The 22706-nt window shown below is 41.8% G+C and overlaps 1 protein-coding gene across 1 annotated transcript in view; it reads right to left on the reverse strand.

Annotated features, from left to right (window-relative positions):
- LOC112230928 (sarcoplasmic/endoplasmic reticulum calcium ATPase 2) overlaps positions 1 to 17589 on the reverse strand; it is a 48653-nt gene extending 31064 nt beyond the window's left edge. The window contains exons 1-4 of the mRNA XM_024397331.2: positions 16923 to 17589; positions 15354 to 15371; positions 15172 to 15254; positions 923 to 1027 (exon numbers count right to left, since the gene is read on the reverse strand). Of these exons, the coding sequence (XP_024253099.1) occupies positions 923 to 1027; positions 15172 to 15254; positions 15354 to 15371; positions 16923 to 17040 (324 nt within the window). The 5' untranslated portion in view covers positions 17041 to 17589. The remainder of the gene's footprint in view (positions 1 to 922; positions 1028 to 15171; positions 15255 to 15353; positions 15372 to 16922) is intronic.
- Positions 17590 to 22706: the final 5117 nt, after the last annotated feature.

Here is a 22706-nt window from a genome sequence, read left to right on the forward strand (position 1 = left end):
TAGCTGGAAAGCGGCCTCCATTTACTATTCAAGGCCATATGGATGTCTTTTTCCCAACTGCCCATTTGATAATGGGCTATTCTAAATCAAAACAAATGTACTTATTTAGTAAAGACCTGATTAAATGTAAAGTGAAAATATGAACAGCGTGTGCAACCTGAGGCAAGGACCTGTTTCAAATGATCACATTTAACATAGCCACTCGCTCTGTAATGGGAAAAATAACCTTTCTATTTTATTTAGCTAAGTTCAATTATGTTAAAATCATAATATGAAATAATTGCATGGGACTTAATAAGCATATCCTGTTTGCTAAATGAACAAGCCTATAGACATGGCACATAGCCAGATAACATACAGTAAGAAAACTCATTCTGTTCTACTGAAATACATTATCTTCATGTTTCTTTAGCCCTGCCTAAAATAAATTGATTCATTGTGATGGTGTATATTAAATTGATGTACATTTTTTTTACATGCAGATTGTTCCAAAGGCGCGCATCAGCGGCTTGTATGCATGGAGGCCTGGAGATGCTAAACGTGTTTATATTAATTAACAGTAAATTACTGTGAGACCGGCAGTCTTTTGCATGACAACAAGTTGACACATTTTCATAACCGCCCCAGCCCTAAGCACAACTTTGGAAGTTACATGCAGTTTGACACAGAGGACATCTGTCACTAAATAGGAGGTATTTTCGTAAGGTAAACAGAACGTAATATGAGCAGCAAAAAAATGTGACCTTGAATTGTTTCAGACCCATGTATGTTATATGGCCTGGAGATGTGGCCTGATCCCATCATAAGCTAGGTCTACTACAATCAATTAACAATTACTGTTTGGGTAGGATGGTAAATCCAACCCCAAAGAATAACTAAGCTAACCATATAAAAAGGAAAATATTTTAAAAGATCTACTTACCTGCCAGACACCCACAATGGCATTGGCTATAAGAATCAGCAAAATTACAAAAGGCTCAACGAATGCGGTGATGGTCTCCTCTCCCTCCTCAAACCAGGCCAACACCTAACAGGAGGACAAATAGGCAGACAAGTCAGACAACAATACATGCATAACAGATTTAGACATTATGCCCTGCACTACCAGATATCAGCTTTAGGATGTAGAGGAGATTAGTATTGTAACGATACCAGGTTTGGTATCACGATACTTGATAAATGTGAGGTAAAAAAAACTGCCACGTATGCATAAATGAATCAATTATACAAATCCTACTATTCATTTGACTTCATTTTTACCTATCTAACTTCAGCTCCAATGATATGGGATTTTTGGGTCTGATACAGATTTTAGGGAGGCAAAAGTCGCCGATCTGCCGAGATGGTATTTTTCATTCCACTTCTAAAAAACAAAGTGTTCCAAAGGATTAACAGATACTCTAAATGATTTCTAAACACAAATTAACAGAATATGTTATTTTTAGTTTACATGAACCACCAAAAAGCAAACACAAAAACACTTGTTCAGTTTACCTTAGGTACAACTTAAAGATTTTTCTACAGCAGTGGATACGAATGCAGATGGGTTGATGCTGAAGCATCACAAGCACACTAAACTGTCTCAAAGTACATCTGAAACTGCACTGTTTACAAACTATGCAGTGAAATACAGTAACATGCACTTCATAATGAAACCACTAGATGTTAGTGTCACCATTTGTAATGAGTAAATTCACTAGTGCTTACAAGTCAACGGTCATGTAAAGAAACACTATGTCAAACTCGAAATAAGAGCTTGTTATGACAAGCACACGCTGGCTGTTACGTAATGTTTTCTAACCGAAACCATAATTGAAATTACATCCTTTGGTATAAAACATTAGGAGCACCTGATCTTTCCATGACAGACTGACCAGGTGAATGCCATGATCCCTTATGACACTTGTTAAATCCACTTCAGAATCAGTGTAGAGGAAGGGGAGGAGACAAGGCTTAAAAATCCTTCTTTAACCTAAGACATCAATTGTGTACGTGTGCCATTCAGAGGGTGAATGGGCAAGACAAAATATTAAAGTGCTTTTGAACGGGGTATGGTAGTAGGTGCCAGGCACAACGATTTGAATGTGCAAAGAACTGCAACGCTGCTGGGTTCACACTCCCCATGTGTATCAAGAATGGCCCACCACCCAAAGGACATTCAACCAACTTAACACAACCATGGTAAGCACTGAAGTCAACATGGGCCAGCATCCCTGCGGAACGCCTTTGACACCTTGTAGAGTCCATGGACTCATGGGGAGTGTACACATGGGGAGTGTGAACCCAGCAGCCCAGTGAATTGAGGCTGTTCTGAGGGCAGAAGGTGTAACTCAATGTTAGGAAGGTGTTCTAATGTTTCGTACACTGTATATTTTAGCTGCAAATGCGGCGATGACTGAAAACGTTCATGCAGGAAAATGCTTGCTGCACTGGTTTTAGTCAAACATTCTAATTTAGCTAGCTAGTAGTAATCTCATCATGAATGCAAGCAAGGCCTAAATTATAGATCTGCACCAACTGTCTTGCTTTTTGCAGATTGAATATTTTGGGAAAACTACATCAGCCCACTAATTTAACAGGCAGAGACAGTAAGTGTTATTTTTGTATCAAGGTTGAGTTCACGTCGCCAGTCCACTGTTCGTACTTAAGTAGCAAAGATTGCTCACTAGCTAGGCTAACTACCTCGCTGGCTAACTTTGAGAACAGGGCTGCTTGGTGAAGTGTACTTTTGATTATTTACTTATTCAAATATGCTGTCGCTGGAAAGCTACTCACTGTCAAACCACCACGCCTACATCTCGCACGTCGTGACTTACAGATTGAATATCATTCAATTAACAGCTCATAGACCACACTCTCAAGGTAGCCATTGAAAAATTATAAAAATGACTGCAAATGAGCAGACCATTGTGTATACAATGTTGGTGCTTTATCTGAGGAATAAAGACAGACAAATATTTCCATGAAAAGGTTCATGTCAGCTAATTACAATAAATTAAAAAAGTATAACATAATGCTAATTTATTTGAATGGTAAAAATGGTATGTACTTCCAGAAAAGGTTGAAATAAAAATGTACAAGCAACTATGCTTGGCCGGTATCCAGATTGTCATACCGACCTTGTGCCATACCGGGATATTCGGTACTACCAAAACTGAACACAACAGCTGCTATTGTAAAACGAAGGTTAGCAATGCGAACAAGTACAGCAATGCTAACTAAATACTAATGAGCATTGCAAACATTTTATACAGTTGCTTACCTAAAGTATTTGTAAAGACAGAATTCCCAGCTCATTAAGTTATACAAGAAAAAAAAAATGCTACTCAGCTTGCTCCATGGATGAAACAAATGTAAGACAGCAACGCTCTTGATCCAGGAGTGAATTCTCTGCAGTTACCAAGCAAAACTTGATTTTGGAAGAAGCTAACCACTTAGCTACTAAATTAGCAAACCAAATTCACAACTACAGAGCATTTACCACATTTTAGACAGTTGACTTAAATATTTAGAAGATATGTAGCTGGCAAACATTTTGTTGTGAATTCCATACTGTAACTAGGCTCCGGTCTCTCGTTGTTGTGTGCTTGTAAACAAACACCACATGGCTGGGACTACCAGTAAGCTTCAAATTGAAGCAGGTGAAATGAAGAATACGATCGGATTTCTCTGGAACGTATTGCACAAGTTGAGTACAGGTATTTACTTAAAAGTAGCTACAAATATTCACATCTATAAAAAATTAAAAATTCACAAAAGATAGTTTTGAAAAATGTATTGATGGTATTTTAAGGCAATTTCCAAATACCCCGGTGCATGGCAGTAATGAGCAATTGGAGGTTGTATGAAATGTACTTACACCCTTTTACCCCCTTCTTTTTTGTTGTTGAAGTGAATGAAGATGGTTGCTCAGCGAAACTCCATATTTAGTGAGTAACAAACATTTTGAGAACGCTTTTAGAGCTGTCTAATGGGAGTTTAAGTCTGGGTTTCCTGGGCGTTAGAGAGGATACGAGTCATACTCATTGTCAACATCTAACGTACAGATACTGGGGCATATTCGAGTGTGTTAACTTCTGTGCAGCATGAGTGGTGAGCTAACATATTGCTTCCCAGTGTTGTAGCAATGAGTAAGTGGTGCACTCAGGCTATATGGGAACATTGCACTGATATTCGTGATCTGCTCAACCAGTATACCATGCGAGTTTCATTTGACAGATGTAATAAACCGTTTGTGTTCTAGTGTCAAAAAAGTACCAAACACTAGAGGAGATGAGGTGAGCCAGAGTCAAGAGTCAAGGTAACAGAGCTGGGAGCAATATTGTAAAATCAGGGCAAGGGAATCACTTGGTAACAAGGAGACATTCAATTTGGGTGAAAAATCGCCATTGGACAGTGATCAGGCTCGTCTGGGCTGAAAATGTGGTCAGCACAAGCCCATCAAATAGCTTTTTATCTATACATCTAGGCAAGGGAATACTATTGCAGAGAGCTGTCAGTGGACAAATGCTACCCATCAGCGCCTTCTGAGGACTTCCATTTACAGAAATCAAATCCAATGTTGAACATATGGCTAGCATGGTAAATAGTATAATCGCCCGTTAAGGATGAGAATCATGTAAATAACCGTCTTTACAGTTTAAAAAAGTACACGTATAAGAAAGTGTATTGTGGAACAAACAGCTGACTGAAGATGTGACTGCCGGGCAGTCATGCAGTTCAGTTTGTTCCCACGTAACGGCACCTGTCAGGAGATTATGCACGTTGTAAAGTTACCTCTAACATGACAGTTGCCAGGAGCCATCTGTTTAACAAATCGTGGCACTCATCCCAAAAATTATAATGAATACATTTTATTATTTTAAATGGGGAACTGCAGCTGTGTGGCAACAATGCAAATTTGTGCTGTGACTAGAGGTCGGACGATTAATTAGAGCCGATTTCAACTTTTCATAACAATCGTCAATTGGTATTTTTTTTTACACCTTTGTTTAATCTTTATTTTTACTAGGCAAGTCAGTTAAGAACACATTCTTATTTTCAATGACAGCCTAGGAACATTGGGTTAACTACCTCGTTCAGGGGCAGAACGACAGATTTTTACCTTGTCAGCTCGGGGGATTCAATCTTGCAACCTTACAGTTAACTAGTCCAACGCTCTAACCACCTGATTACATTGCACTCCACGAGGAGCCTGCCTGTTACGCGAATGCAATAGAAGCCAAGGTAAGTTGCTAGCTAGCATTAAACTTATCTTATAAAAAACAATCAATCATAATCACTAGTTAACTACACATGGTTGATATTACTAGTTTATCTAGCGTGTCCTGCGTTGCATATAATCGTTGTGGAGCGTATTGTTGCGCCAATGTGTACCTAACCATAAACATCAATACACAGAAGCATATATTTTTAAACCTGCATATTTAGCTAAAAGAAATCCAGGTTAGCAGGCAATTATTAACCAGGTGAAATTGTGTCACTTCTCTTGCGTTCATTGCACGCAGAGTCAGTGTATATGCAACAGTTTGGGCTGCCTAATTTGCCAGATTTTTACATAATTATGAAATAACATTGAAGGTTGTGCAATGTAGCAGGAATATTTAGACTTATGGATGCCATCAGTTACATAAAATACGGAACGGTTCCGTATTTCACTGAAAGAATAAACGTTTTGTTTTCGAGATGATAGGTCATTAATATGTTCGAATCCGGAAACTAAGGCTCGTATTTGTGTGTTGTTATGTTATAACTAAGTCTATGATTTGATAGAGCAGCCTGACTGAGCAGTGGTAGGCACCAGCAGGCTCGTAAGCATTCAATCAAACAGCACTTTTGTGCGTTTTGCCAGCAGCTCTGCTGTTTATGACTTCAAGCCGATCAACTCCCGAGATTAGGCAGGTGTAACCAATGTGAAATGACTAGCTAGTTAGCGGGGTGCGCGCTAATAGCATTTCAAACATCACTCGCTCTGAGACTTGCAGTGGTTGTTCCCCTTGCTCTGCAAGGACCGCGGCTTTTGTGGAGCGATGGGTAACGCTGCTTCGAGGGTGGCTGCTGTCGATGTGTTCCTGGTTCGAGCCCAGGTCGGAGCGAGGAGAGGGACAGAAGCTATACTGTTACACTGGCAATACTAAAAGTACCTATAAGAACATCCAATAGTCAAAGGTTAATGAAATACAAATGGTATAGATAGAAATAGTCCTAGAATTCCTATAATAATTACAACCTAAAACTTCTTACCTGGGAATATTGAAGACTCATGTTAAAAGGAACCACCAGCTTTCATATGTTCTCATGTTCTGAGCAAGGAACTTAAACGTTAGCTTTCTTACATGGCACATATTGCACTTTTACGTTCTTCTCCAACACTTTATTTTTGCATTATTTAAACCAAATTTAACATTTAATAATTTATTTGAAGCCAAATTTAATTTATTGATGTATTATATTAAATTAAAATAAGTGTTCATTCAGTATTGTTGTAATTGTCATTATTACAAATAAAAAAATTTTTTTTTTTTTTATAATAAAAATTAAAAATTCGGCCAATTAAATCGGTATCTGCTTTTTTGGGGTTCCTCCAATAATCGGTATCGGCGTTGAAAAATCATAGTCGGTCCACCTCTAGCTGTAACTTCATCGCGGCCAGGGCAAAACAGAATCTAGCGACTTATCAAGCAGCCAATAGCAATTCAATGAACAATAGAGAGCAGTGCACTAACCACAGCAGAACAAAAACTGCGTTATCATGAACACATCGTGCCATTAGCAAGAACTTCACTATGCTAGCTAGGAGGGCATATCCAGCATTGAGTGTGTGAACTGGCGTTGTTAGCAGATCTTTCGTTTCATATGGATTGATTTGAGACTGGTCAAGCTACTCACGTGGCTGACGTGAGTAAAACATTTAAACGTGTTAACCCTCGCGAGGCTGCTGGCCCAGACAGCATCCCTAGCCATGTCCTTAGAGCATGTGCAGACCGGCATGTTTACGGACATATTCAATCGCTACCTATGCCAGTCCATTGTCCCCACATGCTTCAAAATGGCTACCATTGTTCCTGTACCCAAGAAGGCAAAGAAAACTCAACTAAATGACTGCCGCCCTGCAGCACTCACTTGTCATCATGAAGTGCTTTGAGAGGCTAGTCGAGGACCATATTACCTCCACCATTCAGGCCATCCTAGACCCACTTCAGTTTGCATAGCACCCCAATAGGTCCACAGACGATGCAATCGCCATCACACTGCCCTATCCCATCTGGATAAAGGGAATACTTATGTAAGAATGCTGTTCATTGACTACAACTCAGCATTCAACACCATAGTATCCTCCAAGCTCATCATCAAGCTGGAGGCCCTGAGTCTCAACCCCGCCCTGTGCAATTGGGTCCTGGACTTCCCGACGGGCGGCCTCCAGGTGGTCAAGGTAGGAAACATATCCACTTCGCTGACCCTCAACACTGGGGCCCCACATGGGTGCATGCTCGGCCCCCTCCTGTACTCCGTTCACCCACGACTGCGTGGCCATGTACTCTAACGCAATCATCAAGTTTGCAGACGACAACTGTAGTGGGCTTGATTACCAACAACAACGAGACAGCCTACAGGGAGGAGGTGAGGGCACTTTGAGTGTGGTGTCGGGAAAACAAGTTCACTCAACGTCAACAAAAGGATATGCTCGTGGACATCAAGAAACAGCAGAGGGAGCACCCCCCCTATCCACATCTAATGGACAGCAGTGGAGAACGTGGAAAGTTTAGTTCCTCTGCGTACACGTCACAGACAAACTGAAATGTTCCACCCACACAGACAGCATGGTGAAGGCGCAACAGCACCTCTTAAACCTCAGGAGGTTGAAGAAATTTGGCTTGTCACCCAAAACCCGACAAACTTTTACAGATGTACAATCGAGAGCATCCCGTCGAGCTGTATCACAGCCTGGTACGGCAACTGAATCGCCCTCAACCAAAAGGCTCTCCAGAGGGTGGTGCGGTCTGCACAACGCATCACCGGGGGCAAACTACCTGCCCTCCATGGCACCTACAGCACTGGATGTCACAGGAAGGCCAAAAAGATCATCAAGGACAACAACCACCCGAGCCACTGCCTGTTCACACCGCTACCATCCAGAAGGTGAGGTCAGTAAAGGTGCATCAAAGCTGGGACTGAGAGACTGAAAAAACAGCTCTCTCAAGACCATCAGACTGCTAAACAGCCATCACTAACTCGGGAAGGCTGCTGCCTATATTGAGACCCACTTTATATCCACTCTAATAAATGTACTACCACTAGTCACTTTAAAAAATGCCACTAATAATGTTTACATATCTTATATTACTCCTATGACATTTAAACCACCAACTGCACCTTGCCTATGCCACTGACATTGCTCATCCAAATACTTATGTACATATTCTCATTCACTCCTTTAGATTTATGTGTATTAGGTAGTTATTAGGGAATTGTTAGATATTAATGCAGTCAGAACTAGAAGCACAAGCATTTCACAACACTCACATTAACCTCTCTGCGCACTGAACCCGGGATTAAGTGGGATTAAATTCAACATAGGTGATCGCTACATAAATAGTCATATTACACATTCATGAAAATACAAGTGTCTCACATGGTTCGAAAGCCTAGAATCTTGCTAATCCAACTGCGTTGTCAGATTTAAAAAATGATTTATTGCGAAAGAATACGCTGCGATTATCTGAGCACAGACCCCCATATCAAACTACTTATTCAGCCAGCACTTGCGTAACAAAATCACAGATTGCATTGAAATAAATAATTTACCTTTGAAAATCTTGCTCTGGTTGCAATCACAAGGCTTATTGTTACACAATGAATGGTCTTTTGTTCGGTTAAATCCATTTTTTATAGCCTAACACTAAACATTTTGTGAACGCTTACCTCGTTGAATTTCGTGTCATTCAATTTGATGAAACATCCAACGTAAAATAGACTTTCCCTGACTTTATCCAGTCATGTTTGGTTTCCTTGCAATCAACTGTTTGTTTGTAACACAACCAAACCTGACGGGTCATTTTGTGGGACGTATTGACCCGGAAAAACCGATTGGAAGACAAGTGAGGAGCCCATTGTGCACCAATTATATGACCACTGTCTCGTTGATTGACTGTCTTTTAACCCAATGACCACTGATCGTCTTGGAATCTAGCTGGGTCGATAGCCAATGAGCAGAGGTAAAAGGAAATATCTCATGATTCTTTGTTGTAAGACAAACCTTTACATTGAACGCTGGCGTAAGGACCGTTCTTTCGCCATTGGCAATTCTACGGCGAAGGAGCAAAGCTTATTACGCAAGCAGTATTTCGGTGACTTGCATCTTCAGCTGTTTATTTATCCAACATCATGGCAAATAAGTCAAGGAAAGCTAATTCTAAGACTAGATATACAAATGTAGAAACAATGAGGAAATTCATTGTGAAAGTGAGACAGATCTGCTTTTTTAAAGACTCCATTTTGAAGACTGAAATCGAGGCATATTTTTTTAACAGAGAGGACATGGTTTGGGACTGGTAAGTTGCTCTCATGCGAATGCCGTTGTTTGAAATTAATATAAAATATTATTTATGATTGTTTTTACCTTTTATTTGCAATATATAAAGATGTAATGAAATGGGTAAAGTACACGTTAGCTAGTCATTGTGAGTGAGGGTCTGTTTGTTTGTATGAGAACGACCGTAGCCTATGTCTGTGTGTATATATACACACACTTTTGGCCCTTAGGCACATCCATGCCTGCACAAATATATTTGGGCAGATGAACACTTGTGGCAGGAGCAGAAGGGACCGGGCTTGGTGCAGTGGTGCTGTAGCCAGCAAGCGCCTTGATGCTCCCTATAAATGTAGACTGACTGGAGGAAGCATGCTGGCTGTGTTGAGATGTATGGGTTTGCATTCTACACAATACCATTTTATATAAAATGGGTAAAGTACACATTAGCTAGTCATTGTGAGTGAGGGTCTGTTTGTTTGAGAACGACCGTAGCCTGTGTGTGTGTTATATATTGCTCAAAAAAATAAAGGGAACACTAAAATAACATCCTGACACATCTGAATGAATTAAATATTTTTATTAAATATTTTCTCTTTACATAGTTGAATGTGCTGACAACAAAAATCACAAATTATCAATGGAAATCAAATTTATCAACCCATGGAGGTCTGGATTTGGAGTCACACTCAAAATGAAAGTGGAAAACCACACTACAGGCTGATCCAACTTTGATGTCCTTAAAACAAGTCAAAATTAGGCTAAGTACTGTGTGTGGTCTCCACGTGCCTGTATGACCTCCCAACAACGCCTGGGCATGCTCCTGATGAGGTGGCGGATGGTCTCCTGAGGGATCTCCTCCCAGACCTGGACTAAAGCATCAGCCAACTCCTGGTCAGTCTGTGGTGCAATGTGGCGTTGGTGGATGGAGCGAGGCATGATGTCCCAGATGCTCAATTGGATTCAGGTCTGGGGAACAGGCGGGCCAGTCCATAGCATCAATGCCTTCCTCTTGCAGGAACTGCTGACACACTCCAGACACATGAGGTCTAGCATTGTCTTGCATTAGGAGAAACCCAGGGCCAATCGCACCAGCATATGGTCTCATAAGGGGTCTGAGGATCTCATCTCGGTACCTAATGGCAGTCAGGCTACCTCTGGCGAGCACATGGAGGGCTGTGCGCCCCCCCCCCAAAGAAATGCCACCCCACACCATGACGGACCCACAACCAAACCGGTCATGCTGGAGGATGTTGCAGGCAGCAGAACGTTCTCCACGGCGTCTCCAGACTGTCACATGTGCTCAGTGTGACCCTGCTTTCATCTGTGAAGAGCACAGGGCGCCAGTGGCAAATTTGCCAATCTTTGTGTTCTCTGGCAAATGCGAAACGTCCTGCACGGTGCTGTAAGCACAACCCCCAACTGTGGACGTCGGGCACTCATACCACCCTCATGGAGTCTGTTTCTGACCATTTGAGCAGACACATGCACATTTGTGGCCTGCTGGGGGTCATTTTGCAGGGCTCTGGCAGTGCTCCTCCTTGCACAAAGGCGGAGATAGCGGTCCTGCTGCTGGGTTGTTGACCTCCTACGGCCTCCTCCACGTCTCCTGATGTACTGACCTGTCTCCTGGTAGCGCCTCCATGCTCTGGACACTACGCTGACAGACACAGCAAACCTTCTTGCCACAGCTCGCATTGATGTGCCATCCTGGACGAGCTGCACTACCTGAGCCACATGTGTGGGTTGTAGACTCCGTCTCATGCTACCACTAGAGTGAAAGCACCGCCAGCATTCAAGTGACCAAAACATCAGCTGGGAAGCATAGGAACTGAGAAGTGGTCTGTGGTCACCACCTGCAGAACCACTCCTTTATTGGGGGTGTCTTGCTAATTGCCTATAATTTCCACCTGTTGTCTATTCCATTTGCACAACAGCATGTGAAATGTATTGTCAATCATTGTTGCTTACTAAGTGAACAGTTTGATTTCACAGAAGTGTTATTGACTTGGTTTAAGTGTTCCTTTATTTTTTTGAGCAGTGTATATACTTTTGGCCCTTAGGCACATCCATGCCTGCACAAATACATTTGGGCTGATGAACACTTGTGGCAGGAGCAGAAGGGACAACAATACCATTTTAAATCAAATGGTATTGTGTAGAATGCAAACCCATACATCTCAACACAGCCAGCATGCTTCCTCCAATCAGTCTACATTAGAGGGAGCATCAAGGAGCTTGCTGGTTACAGCACCAAGCCCTGTCCCTTCTGCTCCTGCCACAAGTGTTCATCTGCCCAAATATATTTGTGCAGGCATGGATGTGCCTAAGGGCCAAAAGGGCACAGCATGGAGGCGTTGCTGTGTTGTTTGCAAGATGAAGTCTCCGATCACATGCACCACATGCTCAGTGACCCTCTGCTTTACATCAGAAAGAGTCTGCTCTGGCATCTGGCATCAGCAGCAGAATATTGTCTAGAGTTTTGGCAAAGTTGGTGGGGTTATATGGCAAAGTGGGTGGGGGCTAGGGTCAGTATGTTATATATCTGGAGTACTTTTCCTGTCTTATCCAGTGTTGTGTGAATTTAAGTCTGCTCTCTCTTTCTCTCCTTTCTCTCAGAGGACCTGAGCCCTTGGACCATGCTTCAGGACTACCTGCCACAATGACTCCTTGCTGTCCCCAGTCCACCCGGCCTTGCTGCTGTTCCAGTTTCAACTGTTCTGCCTGCGGCTATGGAACCCTAAACTGTTCATTTTTACTCTTGAGGTGCTGTCCTGTTGCACCCTCTACAACCAGTGATTTCCACCCGGCACAGCCAGAAGAGGACTGGCCACCCCTCATAGCCTGGTTCCTCTAGGTTTTTTCCTTTCTAGGGAGTTTTTCCTAGCCACCGTGCTTCTACACCTGCTTGCTGCTTGGGGTTTTAGGCTGGGGCTATATAAATAGATTTGATTTGATAGAGGACTGGGGTCTTCCAAATATTGAAAGTGTATAAATAGTTACATGTTATTTTGTTTTCCCATTTATTTGTCAATATTTTTTTTTTTTGGGGGGGTGTTAAAATACCATTTTGGTATTTTGTATATAGTTATTTGTTTCAAAATGTATACCTTCACTAATTTGGCCACCATGGGTACATTTGGGCTACTTGTGTGGGACACCTCTAAATGTCATGTAGCACACTCATTTTGGAAGTTATCATTCTGAAACTTTGCACAAGTACTGTTGCCCTCTTATATTTTTAGCTGAAATTGTCCCCATCATCCTATCTGAATGTTTGTTTTATCTTGTTCATTTTAAAGATGGGGAAAAAAATAAGATTTTTGTACCATTGTTTTATCTAAACCAGATCTATTGTGTGTTATTCTCCTACATTCAATTCACATTTACACAAACTTCAGAGTGTTTTCTTTCAAATGGTACCAAGAATATGCATATCCTTGGTTCTGTGCCTGAGCTACTACAGGCTGTTAGATTTGGGTATGTCTTCAGGCGGAAATTGCACAAAGGGGGAGAGGTCTAACAGGTTAACCATGTGCATGTTACCAATCAAATTTTATTTTAGCAAGCACATTAGCTAGGTATTGAACTTTCATGCACATTTTACAGGAGCTCAGGCATTCAGGAGCAGAGTAAATGTGTCTTAAATGAAATATATTTTTTTGTTGCCATTTGAAAGATTATAAAAATGGTGAGTGCGTTCATTTGGCTGACATGGCCATGGAGTTTTGGATGATGGTTGTCACAGCCCTAGTTGAACATGCTACTGCTAATAACTATAGTAGTTCAAATTCAAAGCTCCGCACAACTCTGTCCTGTTCAGACACTGTTTCTAGCTAAACACATTCAGTCCTCTATCTGAACAGCAAGCGACTACTCTTTGAAGTGGTGTTCATTTCCATAAAGTCCTTCTCAGCCACTGAAATCGGATGCATAGATTTTAACCAGCGCCGTTTGAATGACCAGATTACATAAGAGATCAAATCAATCTGTTGAGGCCCAAACATTTTACCTCACAGAAATGACTCAGAAAAATGGAGGGTATAATTGTAGATATACTGACAATTGCACATCTTAAACTAGTCTATACTTCAGGGCTGGAGTGGTAGCCTCCCTCACAACAGTGTTCATAAAGGCCAAGCTTGATCTTGATTGCTATACAATGCAATGACCACTTCTTTGAATGAGGAGGTTAAATAGCCACACCCTCTCACTCTATTTTGATGTCTCTGACAGTCAATCAATATACAGGGAGGAGATGGACCAGAGTAGAACTCCTCCTCGGGCAGCGGAGTACACTACAAAGGCCGTGGCATCATTAACTCAGAGCCCAACTAATTAGCCATGTCAAGCTCTCTGGCAATAACACAGTCAATAATATAATGACAATCATTTTAGCTATGAATAGGGGATTGAAAGCCTCTCACTACTGCGCATTAGTAAATGTATTGAGCATCATGAGTTTGTCCCAATTCAGCAAATCTTCTCCAGAGAATGGGAGAGGCCTCTAAGACTATTTCAGAACAGGGACAGGAGTAACTTGTCCACTCAATCAGAATCTAGGCCAGAACCAAAAATGTCACATAACTGTACCCTCCTCCGAACACAGAGGTACAGCCTATCAAATCAAAATGTCAAACATGAACAGCTCAAGCCCGCTCGGGACTTGTTTATGTGATCTGCCTAATACTGGATGTGATTTACAGGCTAGATTCCTGACCATCACCATGCGTCCTTGCTGCTGGTGATATTTACAGCAGTGGCATTGACTATCAGCCAACAGCAGTGGTTCTCAAAACTCTCCTCAAAGACCCCCAACCATTCCATGCATTTGATCTATTCCAGAGCTAGCACACCTGATTTAACTTGCCAACTATTCATCAAGCCTGTGACTTCATGAATCAGGTGAACTAGTTGAGGGCTACACTCAAACAAAATTGTGAAACATCTGTGGGTCCCCAAGGAGAGGTTTGAGAACCACTGAGCTACAGGAAGGGGTAAACACCCCTACTCTTATGATAAGTGCCATGGAATCTTTAATGACCAGAGTCAGGACACCCGTTTTATGTCCCATCCGAAAGACGGCATCCTACACACTGCCCTGGAGCATTGGGACATTTATTTTTTTAGAACAGGGACCCATCCAGGGACCGACCAGGACTACACACACCCCTCATTCCAATACTGTAACCTAAGACGTAATGACATAAGTAGGAGCAATAACCAATTATTCCTATAGTACTGGTCAAATGCCAATTCATTATATTTTTCACCAGAATAAAGTCAGATTATATAGAAATCCATCATGAGGTTGGAGCTGTGGGCATCAGGCCTAATGAAAACTTAGGGGCTTGCATTTTCTAAATGGTGGCACACGTCCCACTGAATGTGGATCTACCATTTGTCTACCAATCGCTCAGCGCATTGACATTTTCTGTGCAATTCTACATGTAAAATCCATTCACAAGTACTCTCTGCAGGCAAATGCCATTGGTGTGTATGAAGCCTAAAGAAAACCCTATTGAGTATGGTCTGCCTTATAGGAGATTTGCACGTGCCCCAATTATGTTCATACTTATTCTGGACAGATATGAAACTTACTATGATCCTCATGTGCCGGAATTGGGTCATGTTATACTTACAAAAGATATGCAGGCTGCAAGAAGAAGAATCCTCACAAGCAGATCTTCAAACTGTTCAACCACCAGTTCCCATAAAGATTTTCCTAAGAGAACAAAATAGAGGTTTTGATAGCATCCAAATAATGGGATACCTTCAAATGTGGCATTGAAGAAGTAAACTGAACGAAAAGAAACTTGCTTACCCTCCTCAGCAGGCAATTCTGCAAATCATCCAAGGGACACGACACCGAAAATAGAGAAAAGTGAGAGAAATGTTACTCTAAACACTCGTTATGCCACTTCAATACCAAAGTGACTTTTTCGTAACAGGTTAGAACTTACGCAGCAGGTTAGGATAAGGGTTAGTGAAAATGCTCTGGGAACCTGCTACGAAAACCACTGAATCAAAGTAGCGTGTAAAGAGAGTGTCCCGGAATGTTAGGACAGAATTAGCTAGCTGGGCTTCTCAACCATATGTGCAGTGGCTACAGAAAGTATCAGCCTTAAATATTTCACTCCTTGTTGTGTTACAAACTGAATTGAAAATGTATTAAACCGATCTCACCCATCTCCACACAATACACCATAATAACAAAGTGAAAACTAGTTTTAAATATTTTGCCATTGAATTGAAAATTAAATTCAGAAACATCTGCATTAACATAGGTATTCACACCGAGTCAATACGTTAGAGTCACCTTTGGCAGCGATTACAGTCTAAGAGCTTCGCACACCCTAGAATGTAAAATTATTTATTCAAATTTTGTTTAAGCTCTGTCAAGTTGGTTGTTGATCATTACTTGACAGACATTTTCAAGTCTTGCCATAGATTTAAGTCAATTTAAATGTAAATAGTAACTAGGCCACTCAGGAACATTCAATGTCATCTTGGTAAGCAACTGCAGTGTGTGTGTGTGTATTTATATACACTTGGCCTTGTGTTTTAGGTTATTATCCTGCTGAAAGGTGAATTTGTCTTCCAGTGTCTGTTGGAAAGCAGACTGAACCAGGTTTCCCTGTAGGATTTTGCCTGTGCTTAGCTTTATTCTGGGGGGTTTTTATTATTTTAAAAACTCTGGTCCTTGCCGTTGACAAGCATACCCACAACATGACACAGCTATGCTTGATAATATGAAGTGTTACTCAGTAATGTGTTGGTTTTGCCCCAAATATAACTTTCTATTCACGACATAAAGCTAATTTCTTTGCCAAATGTTTTGCAGTTTTACTTTGGTGCCTTATTGCAAACAGGATGCATTTTTTTGAATATTGGTATTCTGTACAGGCTTCCGTTACTGTCTATAATTAAGTTTGTGCTGTGGAGTAACTACAATGTTAAGCCATCCTCAGTTCTTTCACAGCCATTAAACGCAAGTCTCAAGCGGTGTGAATACTTTATCTAGGCATTGATACGATGTACATCTTGGAGTTGAGAAAAACTCGACAACTGAACATGAACGTTTTCCCGGGAGAAAAAAAAAGTAAATTACATCTAGATAGACGTGGACTAGGTGAACTAAACATAGCTAAGAAATAGGAATGTAACATCGTTTATAATCGTGTGCAGCATTTCGTTTCAGTTTACAGAAATAATTTCAGTCGTTTTTTTGGTGTTTTTTTTAACACAGTCATTGTCAGCCTGAACATGCTCGTGACGTCAGCAGCATTTTTTCAAGCATGCCGGTTGCTTAAGAATGCTAGCTAGCTAACAGGCCGTGCACCGTGTTGCCAGGCAAGGGATATCACATTTCAAAAACATGTTAGTTACTCACCATTAGGTCCCCATTTTTCCCGCTGCCTCTTCACTTGGTCTACACCTAGACCTGTGCTTTCGTTCACGTTGAAATGACTGTAAACTTCCTCCACCGTCTTTGTGTGAGCGTTCTCCATGGTGAGTAGCCGCTCGAGGAAACACTAGCTAACTTAGCCGCTTACGTTAGCTGGACAGCTATCTAGATAGTTAATTGAAGAAACCTCAAGAACCCCTCTGATTCTTCACTTATTTTGAGTCTTCCCAACTCACGCTGCCGAAAATGCAGAACAATCTCGAAATGTATGTTATCCCAAAAACGTCTGTAGCTAACTTAATAACCTGACATGCAGTCAAAAAAACTGGCTAGTGTAATGACTGCGTTAGCCCTCCTCCCCACTTGTTACGAGAGCAATGCCTTACCCCCTCAAACTCGCCGGTTACAACGTTCCAGGCACAACAATGACATATGGATAATTCATAGCTACCACCATCAAAACTATTTCATTTTTAACGGAGCAATAACTTAAGAAGACATGCGTAGTAGGTTAATGCAAGACGGCAGGTCTGAATGTCCTGTCTTGGTGGATGTCCGCAGTCTATTCCTTCTTGTGTGCTGCCGCGGTTTCACTACTATCACCATCAGCACCAATCGCATTTGTCCGCTACCAGTTCGCATGCTCCGAATACTGCGCTCGGTGTCCGCATGTGGAATGCGCTTATTGGCTGGAGAGACTCCGGAAATCCCTTTTTCTTCCAGATCTTTCTCCGGTGTCTCTGATCAGCTGACTCTCCTCAAATAAATAAATATATATATATATTACAGCCCATTAAAATAAAGTATGTGGTATTATTGAGAGCATTAATATAACAGTAATATTTCAAAGAGCTAGTAAAAACTAGATTATCTGTAAAGTCTTGGCATATCACTTGAACAGAGGGGGGAAAAACACAAGTAGATAGGCTTATACGTGTCTATGTAATTTAGGGATTTAAGAAAAGTGAACATCTTATGTTGAATGCTCTTTCTTTTCTTGATTTAGCATAGCCCACTACAACTGACAGCTAGTATTAATCCAAACACCAGTGTACTAAAGTCAGCAAGACACAAATTAATAATACTATCAAAATCAAATTTGCTCAACCCATTTGATAAGAGCTCAGTTGAAAATTCATGTTATGTTGGAGAGCAGACCTGGGTTGTGAGCTATGATTCAGATAGGTCAGTTTTCTATTGTTTGTACAGGATGGTTGCATTGGTGGACACCAGCATGACATTGTGGGACATATGGGCTTCTGGAGGTCAATGGCATCTTCAGTGTTTTCATAATAGCTTGGTCCAGATTATTTAGGAGAATTTGTGAGAATCCCTCAACGCTGCCCGAAGAAGATTCTTGTAGTTGAAACGCGTTGCAGTTGTATGTCCTGATGTTATGTAAACCATGGGCTGATCTGCTCCTACTTACAGTATATGTATTCTTTGTCAATGTTATCTGTAAATATTTAACAAAGTGTTCTGCATCGTACTGGCCGCCTACTTGTTTTCTTTCTTGAGAATCCCTCTAAAGAGTCCCCTATTCCCTATAAATTAACAAAAATGTAAACCGTTGACTCTGCTCATGTGAATCATTGACCTGTCACTTCTCCCTCACTCACAATAGTTGTTCTGTCAATCCTGGACATGAGAGGCTGCCTCCTCCATTCAAGGTCACGTCAGTCAGATGTTAAATAGTTCCTCAGCCTCCCCAGTGTGAGCCACTATGTGCTGGCTCCTACTGTAATGTTCAGACCACCCAATAGTAAATGGCTTGGATGAAACCCCTACTCTACAGGAAGATGATAGTCAGAGAGTGGAGAGGATGCAGTAACAGCTACCTTGCACAAAGTAACCCACTTTCAACACAAAGCAAGCAGTGGATAGTATTTTTGGTTGGTAGTACATGTTCATTAGGGAGTAGGATATGACGTGTGGGTGCTTGTATGTAGTTATTTAGGTGTCTTGGAGCCTCACTGTCGTCATGACATCACTAGCCTTTCTGTCTGCAATGGATTCCCCCCAGATACTGGTATTATTAGGGCTGTGAGAGATAAGTCCCATGGCCTGATAGATATGGACATAGATTCAGCACAGGTCACCCCATTAACCATAGGCTATCTATGGCCATATCAGTGTCTATTAGCAGGCAGCTAAAAATAATACCTGAAATGATGTTGCAGAGTCCTGTAAAGTTCTATTTCATTCTGTTTCATTGTCACGAGGGGGCAGTTTCCTGGACACAGATTAAGCCTAGTCCTGGAATAAAAAGCTAGATCAATACACAATTTAACATGCTTTTTAGACTAGGATTATGCGTAATCTGTGTCCAGGAAACTGCCCCAAGAAGTCTAGTCTGTACAGAATGTTGTGTGTGAGAATATCGCCTTTGAAAAATTGAGCAGTGATGATTGACATTGGTCCCTGGTTGTGAGTTATACAGGGGTGTGGACTGTAGTAAGAGATGGTTTCTGTCTCTTGCAGCTGGCTATTGTCTGCTTGAGATTGTGGTTATTTATAGATACTGTGACATGGTTCAGCTGATGTGGGGTTGTTATGGCGATCTGCCAATTAACTTGTCCCAGACCCTTTTTGAAATGGCAGTAGATGTTTAATGCACATTACTTAATACAATGTAAAGGTTAATTAAAAGCTAAAGGTTATTGGGGTCTTATTGATGTTCAAATGGAGGGCAATTCATCATAAACAGTGAGTCCCCAGGATCAGTGTTGAGAGACACAGACACGCTGACTGTTGTAGATTTCACATCACAGTAAAATATAATGTCATGGCCATTATCTCAACAAACAATTGCCATCTGTTAGGTGAGTTTACTTTGCGTTCTAACATTATTGAAAACCTTTATGTGATTGTATTTGACTCCGGGAAGAAATGTACATAGACCGCTGCCTTGCACGTTTGATGGAATTGAGCCCTCTGGCCCTAACTCTTCAATGGGCATATATCTGTGCTAATCTACTGCACTCTAGTGGACATAGATAGTGCATTAACATAGGGAATAATAAGGCATCCAAAATGTGTGTACTGGCAAATAAACATTTATTAATAAGATGCTTTTGTTTAAACTGTTTGGTAACAAATATTGAAGTGAACATACCGGTTGTAAAATAGTCAAAGGTAACAATAACAAAAACAATAAATCCATTGTGATTTTACATCCCTTCTACAGAGATTGGCGAAACAATCCAAACCATAACACAAGTCATCACAGTTCACCAACACATTTTCCTCCTTTGCAGAAACCTTTAATGGTAGGATCTTCATTGGTTCAGCTTTGTATAGAACTAGGTCTATGAATATATCTTCCAAATAAGTAGGTATAGGCTCAGTATTTTAGGTTTTAAAGTATGGAGGTGCTCTTTGTGTGGAAGACCATAAAGGACACCTCCCTTTTGTACAAGTTCAGACAAACCCTGATCCTCCCAGGTTTCTGCTTTATTCTTGTAGCTCACCATCAATCTCCCCTACAACCAATGACTAGCCTTGTAGTTCTCTTTAGAAATGTCTTTCCTGCTAATGGATTCATTAGCCACTCCTACCAACCAGTTGACATTGTGCCCCACCTCCAAGCCTGGCACCCTCTTCCTCTCTCAAAAATCAGTGCAGCTTATTGAGATCCTCTTTTATCTATTTTCTATTTCCTGAACCAAGATGTGAGATGCCATTTTGTTTTCTCCTACATCATTTTTCTTCTTTCCTCCTGGCTTTCTCCACAGCTGTCTACCGCTGCATTTTTTTGCCAGGTGTTTTGCACTCTATCCTGCCTTAAAATTACCTCCCTCTTCTGCCCCACCACTTTAAGACATGAAGGTCAGTCGCAAATACCATCAAGCACAATGATGAAACTGGCTCTAATCAGGACCGCCACAGAAAAGGAAGACCCAGAGTTACCTCTGCTGCAGAGGATATAGGTTCCTGAGAGTTACCAGCCTCAGAAATTGCAGCCCAAATAAATGCTTCACAGAGTTCAGACACATCAACTGTTCAGAGGAGAATCAGGCCTTCATGGTCAAATTTCTGAAAAGAAACCACCACTAAAGGACACCAATAAGAAGAAGAGACTTGCTTGGGCCAAGAAACATGATCCCGGTGGAAATCTGTCCTTTGGTCTGATGTAGAAAATAGTAGAATACCCCTTGAATGAGTAGGTGTGTCCAAACTTTTGACTGGGACTGTATACATATATAGTGTCCAGTTACGATATATATATATATATATACTGCTCAAAAAAATAAAGGGAACACTAAAATAACACATCCTAGATCTGAATGAATGAAATATTCTTATTAAATACTTTTTTCTTTACATAGTTGAATGTGCTGACAACAAAATCACACAAATTATCAATGGAAATCACATTTATCAACCCATGGAGGTCTGTATTTGGAGTCACACTCAAAATTAAAGTGGAAAACCACACTACAGGCTGATCCAAATTTGATGTAATGTCCGTAAAACAAGTCAAAATGAGGCTCAGTAGTGTGTGTGGCCTCCACGTGCCTGTATGACCTCCCTACAATGCCTGGGCATGCTCCTGATGAGGTGGCAGATGGTCTCCCGAGGGATCTCCTCCCAGACCTGGACTAAAGCATCCGCCAACTCCTGGACAGTCTGTGGTGCAACGTGGCGTTGGTGGATGGAGCGAGACATGATGTCCCAGATGTGCTCAATTGGATTCAGGTCTGGGGAACGGGCGGGCCAGTCCATAGCATCAATGCCTTCCTCTTGCAGGAACTGCTGACACACTCCAGCCACATGAGGTCTAGCATTGTCTTGCATTAGGAGGAACCCAGGGCCAACCGCACCAGCATATGGTCTCACAAGGGGTCTGAGGATCTCATCTCGGTACCTAATGGCAGTCAGGCTACCTCTGGCGAGCACATGGAGGGCTGTGCGGCCCCCCAAAGAAATGCCACCCCACACCATGACTGACCCACCGCCAAACCGGTCATGCTGGAGGATGTTGCAAGCAGCAGAACGTTCTCCACAGCGTCTCCAGACTGTCACGTCTGTCACATGTGCTCAGTGTGAACCTGCTTTCATCTGTGAAGAGCACAGGGCGCCAGTGGGGAATTTGCCAATCTTGGTGTTCTCTGGCAAATTTCAAATGTCCTGCACCGTGTTGGGCTGTAAGCACAACCCCCACCTGTGGACGTCGGGCACTCATACCACTCTCATGGAGTCTGTTTCTGACCGTTTGAGCAGACACATCCACATTTGTGGCCTGCTGGAGGTCATTTTGCAGGGCTCTGGCAGTGCTTCTCCTGCTCCTCCTTGCACAAAGGCGGAGGTAGCGGTCCTGCTGCTGGGTTGTTGCCCTCCTACAGCCTCCTCCACGTCTCCTGATGTACTGGCCTGTCTCCTGGTAGCGCCTCCATGCTCTGGACACTACGCTGACAGACACAGCAAACCTTCTTGCCACAGCTCGCATTGATGTTCCATCCTGGATGAGCTGCACTACCTGAGCCACTTGTGTGGTTTGTAGACTCCATCTTATGCTACCACTAGAGTGAAAGCACCACCAGCATTCAAAAGTGACCAAAACATCAGCCATAAAGCATCGGAACTGAGAAGTGGTCTTGCACAATTGGTGGCTGACTAAATACTTTTTTGCCCCACTGTATATATAAGCATTTTTTTGAGGGAGGGGCACAATAGACTAAAAACAGCAGGAATTCGGCTCCAATTGAATTTTTGATAAGGAAGTATAAGGAAGTATAAGTATAAGGAAATATAATGTAGCTAGACCGT

The sequence above is a fragment of the Oncorhynchus tshawytscha genome, linkage group LG33 (assembly GCF_018296145.1).
Source record: "Oncorhynchus tshawytscha isolate Ot180627B linkage group LG33, Otsh_v2.0, whole genome shotgun sequence".
Lineage (NCBI taxonomy): Eukaryota > Metazoa > Chordata > Actinopteri > Salmoniformes > Salmonidae > Oncorhynchus > Oncorhynchus tshawytscha.